This window comes from Abramis brama (genome assembly GCF_963993115.1).
Source record: "Abramis brama genome assembly, chromosome: 1".
Lineage (NCBI taxonomy): Eukaryota > Metazoa > Chordata > Actinopteri > Cypriniformes > Leuciscidae > Abramis > Abramis brama.
The window spans coordinates 35,542,922-35,554,015 of record NC_139963.1 but is presented as its reverse complement, the minus strand read 5'-3'; the positions used below and the strand labels follow the sequence as shown (position 1 = coordinate 35,554,015).

At 38.5% G+C, this 11,094-nt stretch overlaps 1 protein-coding gene across 4 annotated transcripts; it reads right to left on the bottom strand.

Moving 5' to 3' along the window:
* Nucleotides 1–1,529: 1,529 nt before the first annotated feature.
* Nucleotides 1,530–7,968, bottom strand: ccdc97 (coiled-coil domain containing 97). Of its 4 annotated transcripts, none has more exons than XM_084088995.1 (7): nucleotides 7,833–7,968; nucleotides 7,567–7,705; nucleotides 6,237–6,386; nucleotides 5,818–6,145; nucleotides 4,596–4,835; nucleotides 4,144–4,267; nucleotides 1,530–1,779 (listed from the first exon to the last, which is right to left on the bottom strand). In XM_084088995.1, the coding sequence occupies exons 2-7, from the start codon at nucleotides 7,663–7,665 to the stop codon at nucleotides 1,644–1,646; spliced, it is 1,077 nt and encodes a 358-aa protein (XP_083945121.1). In that variant the 5' UTR covers nucleotides 7,666–7,705; nucleotides 7,833–7,968; the 3' UTR covers nucleotides 1,530–1,643. The 4 variants fall into 4 exon arrangements, with proteins under 4 accessions (XP_083945121.1, XP_083945123.1, XP_083945120.1 ...); XM_084088997.1 differs by having other exon boundaries at nucleotides 6,237–6,383; XM_084088994.1 differs by having other exon boundaries at nucleotides 7,567–7,968.
* Between the last annotated feature and the right edge of the window lie 3,126 nt (nucleotides 7,969–11,094).

The window sequence follows — 11,094 nt, the reverse complement described above, 5'->3', positions numbered from 1 at the left end:
TTTTGTTGAATTGTCTGTGTTTTCTGTACTCAAATTAGTGATAAAACCATTATTATTATAAATATTATATAACCATATTGATGTTATACATTTAACTCTTTCCCTGCCATTGACAGAATTTTCCGTCTTTGTGTGTTTTCACTGTTATACGGTAGGGGGCGCTGTTACATATCTTCTGAAAAATTACTGAATCTCCTGATCAACAGGCATGTAAAGATGCAGAAACAAGCGATATATGTAATTATATGCATTTGTAAAATAACGCGACCATCGACATTAAACAATATAAATAAAAACTGCCTAATGTTATGTTACTGAATGGAATGTCGACCCAGGACAAGCTATAGGACTCTGCGGGGGTTAGGCTAGGGATTAGCATGATTTTGATCATCGTTCTGAATCCGATCTGGATGTACAAAACTTTTCTCAGCTTTTTGCTCAAAATGTTTTTTTTATTTTATTTATTATTATTATTTTTTTAAAGGTGACACATTATACCCCTTTTCACAAGATGTAAAATAAATCTATGGTATCCCCAGAATGTGTAGGTGAAATTTCAGCTCAAAATACCCCCAAGATCATTTATTATAGCTTGTCAAAGTTGTGTGTGTCCCTTTAAATGCAAATGAGCTACTGCTTCCCGCCCAAGTTCAGAAGACAGTCGATCCTTTACACGAGCTTAGGATACTCCAGCAATAACAATTTCACATTACAAAATCGCAGAAATAACCACCAGTAGCGGAGTGAAGCCTTATGGAGAGACTTAGGAAGAGGTTGCAACTTTTAGACTGCACCTGGACGTTTCTGAATGGTTAGTGGATATGTCAACTAACTTGTGTAAAAGTTAAACATTTCCCTGAGGTCTTTATTAAGAAAGACAGTTGTGACTCTTTTTTTTTTTTGTTCAAATAGTGTTCTGTGCTCGTCTGTGCAGCCAATGACAGAACAGTTTGCATGCTTTGCTCGAACTTTTGCCATTGCGTTAGAACTGGTTACACTGTTGCCACTTGCGAAACTCCTAATGGCGGCCGCGCCTGTGGAAACGTGCAGATTGAGGGTCGGTAATATTATAATAAGATACCTTCCTATGTCAGAAGGGGAGCGAAATCTGATCATCTTATATTTTGACATGCTTGCAGTCAGAGAAAGACTTACCAAAAACAAAGTTACTAGGTTGTCACTTCGTTTTTTGGGTTGGTAGATGCACCGGGGACCTGATTATAGCACTTAAACAGGGAAAAACTCAGATTTTCATGATATGTCCCCTTTAATGAAACTTATCCCTATTCAAGTGTTGATTAAAAGAAGAATGCATGACGCTAAAATAAAATGGAGGGTCTGTTATTTCTTTTGATATATTGCATGTTCAGATATTCATACAGCAAAATATTCTGGGGGCCATGAAATTTTGGTGAAAATGATCAAATGCTGGCGATATTAAAGTTAAAGTGCTTGTCTTCTAAGGTCAGAACAGCATCTGAGTCCCCCACCCCACCCTTGAATTCCTCAAATGTGACCACAACTACACCTCGAAAAATAGTACTCTTTTATTAAAGACAATTAACTGTTGATAATCACATTTAACCTACACAAACAAAAATATCAAACAGGAGAAATATGAAAATCATTCTGAACATGAAGGGCTATTGCATCATATTATCATCATCCTCTTCTTCTTCCTCCTCCTCTTCTACCTGATCATCATCATCAAAGTAGCGCTCCTCTGCATCATGGCTTACGATATCCAGGTTATCAAAATCTGGATTCCCATCCACTTCACTGCAATGAAAATAATGTTATTTAAGATATAAGATTATATAAGAGCTAAAATATGAACAATTAACACTACAGTTTGCATTACATAGCATTATTAAAGGGATAGTTCACCCAAAAATGAAAATTAGCCCATGATTTACTCACCCTCAAGTCAACCTAGGTGTATATGACATTCTTCTTTTAGACGAATACAATCAGAGTTATATTAAAAAATGTCCTGGCTTTTCCAAGCTTTATAATGGCAGGGGTTAATAAAGGCCTTCTGAAGCGAAGCGATGCTTTTGCAGGGAACTACACTAACCTTTTCCACTGGTGGCACTTGCGCTACTAACTTTTTCAGTTACTGGCGCAAAACATGATTTGGTCGCACAAATTGTTTATAGTAAGCCGCTCTTTTAAACCACATGCCTTCTTGTTTTTGTTTTCTTTAACATTGGTTGGGATAGATTTACTGCAATAGAAAATACAGTACACAATGAAGTGCAAAATGGATTTCAACATGCTATGGTTGGCACAGATGGGCAGACTCCTGAACTCTTAAGCTGTGATGCACCGATGTGAAAATTGTGGCCGATACCGATAATAACCGATATTAATATTGCTGTTATGGCCGACACCGATATCTCTGTATAGAATTTTTTTTTACTGATAATCAAATAAAGAGATATTTTCCAAAACACATGACTATTAGAAATGACTGATATTGGGCACCTTTTTCCTGTGTTTGCAAAATATGTCACACATAGGACACACATGCATTAATTATATTGCATTGCATATAATGTGTGCTGGTCAACTTGTCTAAAATTAAGAAACCCCTAGAAAACAGTAAAAAAAAAATATAAAAAAATAAGATTGTGTAACATTGTGTACAATTAAGATAGGCTACTTAATTTATTATTCCAATATCCAAATATGATACTAAATAGCACAGGGAAAAGGGCTTCTATTTGTGACGTGCTGTCTTTGCATTTGAACATTGCACATTTTAAACAGGACACGCATTAGCTGAATAAATGTTAGCCAATACAAACATATTTATAGAAAACAGTTGATAATGAATAGACAGGAGTCCAATAATAGCATAACGAATCACTTATTCTAAAAATAATATCAAGTATAAGTTAGACGAATCCGACATATAACGAGGGCTGTGTTAACAGTAAAACGTCCGTCATTTAACGAATTTTAAAAACACGGATGGATAATACAAAATGCTTTCTGACATTTTGACAGAAAAAAACAAACAAGCAAGAACAAAATGTAAACTATAGCCCGTCAATTTTCATTCTACAATTATCTTCTCTCTCTGTGTGCGCGCGTCCGTGTTGTGAGAGAGAGAGAGCGCAGCACTGATACAATGGTACGTTTAGTAACGGTCGCGGGGCTGAAGCCAACTTGATGTGTTGAATGCTCAGAGCACGTTATAAAACGTATTCTTAAAATACACATTTCTGTTTTAATAAATGCTCATAGTAAATCATAGCATATTGCCTAAAACATAGGTGCAAAAATAATCAGTGATACATTTGCGACCCATTAAAAATTAGGGTCGCAATGGCATTTCAAAAGGTCGCATATGCGACCATTTTGGTCGCAGTGTAGTTCCCTGCTTTTGTGTAAGAAAAATATTAATATTTAACATGTTACAAAGTAAAATTCCAGCTTCCGGCCAAACGCAGTCAACTTGCTCCTAAAACACAACTTGTGACGTCAGAGTGTAGTGCATCATGGCATAGCGTAAATATCAGCAGTACGTTGCATTACTCGCATAAGTCGCACTTAGACTTAAGTCGAATCCGTATGTTCGTTTGGCCGGAAGCTAGTTATATTACTTTATAAAGTTTTAAATATGAATTTTTCATATTTAAAACTAATAAGAATGTAAAATGTGTACCTTGAAATGCAGTGTAGGCTAAATCGCTTTGGATAAAAGCGTCTGCCAAATGCATTAATCTAAATATAAAAATATTTTTCTTACACAAACGCATCACTTCACTTCTGGACTTTATTAACCCCCCGGAGCCGTGTGGAGCACTTTTATCATGGATGAATGCACTTTTATGGACTTCAAACAGAAACAGCCATTCACTGCCATTATAAAGCTTGAAAGAGCCAGGACATTTTTTAATATAACTCAGATTGTATTTGTCTAAAAGAAGAATGTCATATACAGCTAGGATGACTTCAGGGTGAGTAAATCATGGGCTAATTTTTATTTTTGGGTGAACTATCTCTTTAACAACTAATTTGAAGAGAAAGACATTTTGCCAAAGCAATATTTATTAATATTATTCACAGAGTTTGATATTAAATTAGACCTAATTGATAGTAAAACTGGAGAATGAGAAAGTCCTCTGATTTAACCTGTAGTTGAAGTCATCTTTTCCATCCAAGAAGCGCTGATGCATTTGACTCAGGAACTCCTCCCTCAGCATGGCTTTCTCTTCTACAGTCGGCTCCCACTCCGCCGGTCTGGGTTCCTCACATTCTAAAACACACACACAAACTGGCATATGTGGTTTACATGAACTCTCCATAGGCGTAATGGTTTTTATACTTTACAAACTGTATATTCTATCCCTAAACCTACCCATCACAGAAAACTTCCTTTTTATGGAAAGAAAACCAAAACGTTTAATGTGTTTTTTAAGCCATTTGTTTTACGACGAACCAGGAAGTGTCCAAATAAAAAACCTTTCCCTTGTAATAACCATGTCATTCATTAAATACATTTGTGTCCTCATAAACCACAAATGCCAGATCACACATAATCATCCATCAAACTGATTAGATGGAATCTGAGTTTTGACTCATACCTTCCTCATCCGACTCCTCCACTGCACACTGCTCTCTCTCCTGCTCCTCCTCCAGGCGGTTCTGGATGAGTTTCTCCTGGTAGGAGTTGATAAGCAGGTCAGCGAGTCCCCCTGGGCCGTTCCTCATGGCCTCCTCTGAGCGCTGCAGGATGTCCTCTTCACTGAGATACTGTCCGATGTACTGCTCGTACAGCAGTGGATCTCGCACACGCATCTGCTCCTCGCTGAAGTACTGGCCCTCTGCCGAGACAACGTTTTTGAGGAACTAAAAAAGCATGCTATTCTTGTCATAAGCGATTTTTTTCTTGCCGTTTTAAAATGAAATGTTTTTTTATTTTTTATTTATATATTACTACTATTATTTAGAAATGATGCATTACATTTATTACAGTAAAGACATGTTACATATGTTGTTTCTATTTCAATTAAATGCTGTTCTTTTGAACTTTCTATCCATCAAACAATCCTGAATCCACAAAAGTATTAAACTGTTTTCACTGATAAAAATAATGTGATGTTTGTGAAAATGTGAAAAATAATAATAATGTTTCATAAGCAGCAAATTTGATTTTTTAAGCATCATGTGACACTGAGGATTGGAGTAATGATGCTGAAAATTCAGTTTTTCCATCACAGGAATAAATTACATTTTACAATAAATTCAAATAGAAAACAGTGATTTTAAATTGTATAACTACTTCACAGTATTTAACTACTTCGCTGTATTTTTTATCAAATAAATGCAGCCTTGATGAGCATAAGATTCTTCTTTCAAAAACATAAAAAAAATCTTACAGACTCTTTTGAACTGTAGTGTACTGTATTTATCAATTCTCTTCAGTGCTGAATGAATCATGACTTTAATAAATTAATCAACATTGATCTTGCATCATTTGCTATCTTGTATTTTTACTTGTTGCAATGCGTTATGGGATTGCCTTCTCCGTGAAGGGTTCAAGTGATGCTGTGTTAGAATTTGGCCGAAATTAGGAGATGGTCCTCACTGCAGAACACGAAATCCAGGGGGAGGAGTTGGATACCCATCTCCACCCCCTGATCCCTAAACCCACCCCTAAACCTACCAATCTCCACCCCTTAGATCTGGATCCAACTCCGCCCCCTGGATCTCGTGCAGTGAGGTGCTACTGAAAATTAGGCCGAATCTTAAAGGCAGTATCCCTATGCAACCTTCAGGAATACACTTCGAACAACCTGTGCTTACCCTTCTGAAGAGCACGAAGAGCTGCGTATCGATGGTTCCGGATCCTCGTCCGGTCTGCTGTGCCAGATGCCCGTCTCTGAATCTCCTTGCAGTAATACTGCGCCCTGCAGTCACTGCTCAGGTGTGAGAAAGCGTCCATGTGCTCTGGCTTCAGATGGGCCTGATAGCGCTCTAGAAAGACTAAGGGCTTGGATTTGTACTGATCCATTAAAACCCCCTTCTTCTCCTCCAGAGTTAAGTCTGGCTCCCCCATCTGCTGGCTTTTCACTGGACTCCCACTGGCTGCTATAGCCTCGATCATTGCGCTCAGACAGCTGGATGGCTCATCCTGAGAAAAACAAGCAGCAGCAACAGGGCTAGAATCATGTACAGAATTATATCGCGTGTATAGTTAATGTGCTGAACACAGGTGACGTCACCTGTAGATTTGGAGAGTAGCTTGTTGTGTTTTGGGCCTCCTTAACATCTGTCTCACGAGGACATCTTTCTTGAGGAGCAGGTTCATTGCAGTTAACGGATGTATTAGGTTTAGTGCATGGCTCGATTTCTCCCCACAGTGCTGTCTTCTGCTAAAGAGGAGCGTCCACAGAGATTCAAGAGGTTAGAATCATTTTGGGTCATCATACAAATATAGAATAATAGTATATAGGCACATCTTGATGAAAATACTTGAGTGAGAAAAGCTAGCATCTTGTCTTCATTGTCACTTTTCTCTCTATTTTTTATTTAAAATCATGATGTAACAGAACTACAGAAGTAGCGACAGATCTTCTCTTTCATATGACGTACATCCGAGTAAAACGGATCATCAAAAAAAAGATAAAAATGGAGGATGGGGACTTGGGCTACGTCCGAAATCACATGTAGGTATTTATTTTGAACAAGTACGTACTTTGTGACTGCTAAAAAAGTATGTTCTATATAGTATGAATGTAATCCAGACGTACTACATTCATGCTGTCATTATCATGTGACCTACCAGCGTCAGTTGCGATGCTTCACTGCCATTCACAAATCCTCTCCCGTGTCCATCATATGCAGAATCTCAACAAAAATAGTAGGTCATCCGGGTACTTTTTGCCTACACTTTTATGAGTACTGTGAATTCGGACATACTACTCTTGTCACGTACTGTTTTTCGCCTACTATATAGAAGGGAAGTAGCCCATGCAATTTCAGATGCATACTATATAGTAGGTAAGTATGTGATTTCGGATGCAGTCTTGGTTTTGTCCATAGGTTGATTGGATGGAGACAGATCTGAATGTGAGCTTACAGTTGTTTGTAAGAAAGGGGCGGGGAGTGAAGAAGTCATTATTACATTTTGATTAAACATAACGAGGTCAAGAAAAAGAAACATGCACGGATTAATCATTCACAATAAGATCAAAAACATGCATTTAGAAGGATGAATTTCCATTTCATGCGACTTTAAATTTTATTTAGTATATAAATCTCTAGTTGTGTTCCAAAGTTATGTGTCAAGACTTTTATCATAACCCATAACATTTTCTTCATTTTTTAATAATGAACTATTATTTAAAAATGTTGTCAAAATGGAGTGAATTCTTCGATTGCAAGCAAATGTCCTATCTTTTATCTTATGCTTTTGTTTGGATTATCTTGAAATTTGCAATTGAATTTGACATAGTAAAACTTTAGAATACTTAAGAATCAAAATATCAAACATTTTGACTACTATGAGCTGAGCACATATGTAGTGAATGTGATGACATCTCTCTCTCTCACCTGCAGATCTGGAGAGTGTGTCCATCTCTGGTCCGTACCGCTGCTCTTCACGGTTTCACCCTCATTGGGTTTGATACATGGCTCGATTTCTCCCCACATTTCTGTCTTCCACTTCCGAAGACAGTCTTAGTGATAACTGCTGTCGATATATCACAGAGAAATTGTATTCTGCCAAATAACGCTAATAAAATAATGTGCAACTATGCGTACGGAAAGATAATCTCGGCTTTATTTATAGTAGTAGGATATGTTACGGACATCCCTACCTCTTAATATAACGTTACTCTTTTTACATTTGTCCTTTTAAATGTTCTGCATTTAAAACAAAAAACAAAAAACAACAACAGTAGCGTTTAACGTTCTGCCCATCAGTGTAGCCTCACTATCAGTTCCGTGTGGAACATCATTTCAGATCGGTAGTTCCGTTTATTTCAACCTGTGTAAATACACAATTGTCCAGTAGATGGCGACATACGCCAACACTCCATTATACTTGCATTTGACTGGTCAGAAATCTAGAAAAAATTACAGCGACAGCTTTCTGAATCATCTGACCAGAATCATTTTAAAATTAGGTGTATTATTACTGAGAACCTGTTTAATAACCAGCCAGTTAAGTCTTGAATAACCCATAAAAAAATTATCACATTAACCTGTCGCCAAAATAACAAAGTGTAGGCCTACTAATAAATCTATGGTATGGTTATACGCTATAGCATAACGTTACTTAGCAAAAGAAAAAAGAAACGTCTTACCACCTTCGACTGCCTTTTTTCAGCATATTTCCTAACATGGATAAATATTTGTAGGAACTTAAAAAGATTCTACAACTGAGACACAATTTTCACAAAGATTTGACGAACAGAAATGGAACGGGTGGATTTGGATTCAGTGAGTGAATGACAAGTCCATTATGTCTGATTGAATACCAATAGAGTGGGGTCTATATATACTTTCTTTTATCGGAATTATTTTCATAAACACGATACAATATAACATTAAGATTACATGAAAAGAGTTTTCACTGTTATAAAATCACGGATTTGTTAGCATTAGCGAAACTGAAGGTGTCAGAATAAACATGAAACACAAGGTCGCCGTCATCTGTGAATTCGGCCAATTGTAGCCTAAATCGGTTTTGTAATCATCTGACCCTGTGCAGTCGCTCTGAAGAAGCTGCACTGACTGCACCAGATGGCTGTTCTCAAATTACTCTTGCGATAGGCTACGGCATACATCACAGTGAAGTAGCGCCAGCGCCGCCTCAAGTCGGACAAAAAAATTCTAACGGCACTCACTGCTGAAGTTGAACACTCCTTATGAAAAACAGCAGGACAGTGCATATTCGTTTCAACGAGGCAAATGTAAAACATCATGAAATCATCTCCCGTTACTGACAAAACCTTGGTTCCCTGAAATGATCTATGACACTATGGGGAAACAGCTTTCTTCAAAAAATAATAAAGCCTCATTGCACCTTGTAGAAACATGACTGCCAGGTCATTCATGCCAACTGACTTGCCATTAACCTCGCTGTGAAATGCTGACACAGTGACAATAGGTGAATTGCCCTAATGTGGGACATTTTTTGCACTTCAGACTTCTGTGACATATTGCAATGTGTAACCAAAACATTAAATCCACACCCAATACCATTTAGAAAAACCCAGGATGTGTCCTAATCACATCAAAAGAGAAAATTCAGATAACCCATTCATAAGAGAAATTATAGACATATTAGTGCTCTTATTGCAAGTCGTCTGAGACAATCTGCAGCTTCCTAATGTGGGACAGTCGTGTCCCCAATGTGGGACACTGAAAAATCTATGATAAAAGACCAAAAATCACATTGATACATGTAGAATAGTAAAATCTTATTTTATTTTAGATTCTCTCTTAAATCTTAGTTAGTAATTCTCTTGGTTATGGATGGATGAAACATGGATAACTGAACATCATCAGACCGATAATACAATATTATCTAGTTCAGTTTACTTAACAACAAACACAGCTTGAACAAACTTAATGTAATTCATAAACTTGCTGTTAACTCCAGTTGAAAACGTTTAATCGTAACAGTCTTTTTCTCCAACCTGAACTGCCTTAATAAAAAAAAACTGCAGAGGTTAACTTTGGACTCCTACAATTCTGGAAACAAGCAGTCCTTGCATGTCAAGACACCTTTTATCGTCTATAACCCCATTGTTCTCTGCACAGCTTTCGTGGAACCATTGTGAACAGACTGGACAAGAAAGCCAGTCCTCTGTGACCTTGGGGTCCTTTATGTTACCGTACGAATGCTGGCAGATAGCATAAGCATCCTGGTTCACCTGTCTGGTGTTTGTAGTTTTTTGCTTTTTCCCCTTGTTCCCTTTGTTCTTAACCCCTCTCTCTTTGATGAAAGAAAAATGGGCATCGCTAGTCAAATCATAGGAAGGAGGCTTTGCCCTCTGGTGGCTGGTAGTTGGGCGTTCTCTGACAGGAATGGTGATCAGTGACTTAAAGGAGACATCGGGCTGTGTCACCACTTCAACTTCCTCTGCCAGAGGTGGTGGGGTTACAATAGCGGACAGTAGAAGGTGTTGTGGAGTCTGTGGAGCAGGGGAGATTTCTGTCTGAACAGCATCATGCAGAGGGTGGCAAGGGGTGTGCTCTGGAAGATCCCTAATTTGTGGATGGCAGAAATCATCATTATCCCCATCATCATCATCATCACGTTGAGGACAACATGGTTCTGGTGCAGGAGGGGGCACCTCATTTGGTTCCATAGGAGTCTCTCCAAAGGATCTCTCAGCTGTTTGTGATGGTAGGTAAAGATTTGTATTGATCTTGGCCGGGTTGAATGGGAATATCCCTGACCCACGAAATCCAGCCTGGGCATTTGATGGTGTAGCAGCTTCCTTCCAGGCCTTAGAAAACAGTGGCATGAACAATGCCCTGTCAAGCCGTTTCCCTCCACTCTCTGTCGTGATCCTTCGTCCCTCAAGCCTCCAGTAATGTTTTAAGCTCTTGAACAGCGCTCTGTCTGCTGGCTGTAGATAGTGAGGTGGCAGGGCAAACACACAGACGTTGTTCTGCTTCATAATATTTAAAAAGTCGATGTTGTAGACATGAGAGGCATGACCATCAACAAAGAGCAGGTGGGGCCATGGATCATTTTGTGGAAGGCTTTGTACAAACCACTTCCCCCATTCTGTGAATAACTCCGCATTTATCCACCCATTATCAGACATCCTTAGGTGCGTGTTGTTGGGGGACTCAAAAAGCCAGTCTGCCCTTAGCCTCTTGCCTTTGAATATGATGAGTGTTGGTCCATACCCACCAGCAGCATTGATGCTGGCAAGACAGGTCGTAGTCTCGCCCTTCTCACCACTGGTAACCTCAAAACAAGGCGACCCAACTTCAGCAACCACCCTATGACAGGAAGTGGTCCTGGAGCCCTGTTTCGTCACAGTTCCATATATGATCAGGAGCATTCTCCAACACCAGACTCTCAATCGTATTCTTATATTTTTCAAACCAACCTAT

What these genes read in the sequence shown, in the direction of transcription:
- ccdc97 (XM_084088994.1), bottom strand. Translation starts at nt 7,665, where the DNA reads ATGTGGGGAGAAATCGAGCCATGTATCAAACCCAATGAGGGTGAAACC. An exon ending in TCTTCGTGCTCTTCAGAAGG is followed by an intron (nt 4,836 to 5,817) that starts GTAAGCACAGGT and finishes TTGTCTCGGCAG; the next exon opens with AGGGCCAGTACTTCAGCGAG. An exon ending in GGAGGAGTCGGATGAGGAAG is followed by an intron (nt 4,268 to 4,595) that starts GTATGAGTCAAA and finishes TGTGTGTTTTAG; the next exon opens with AATGTGAGGAACCCAGACCG.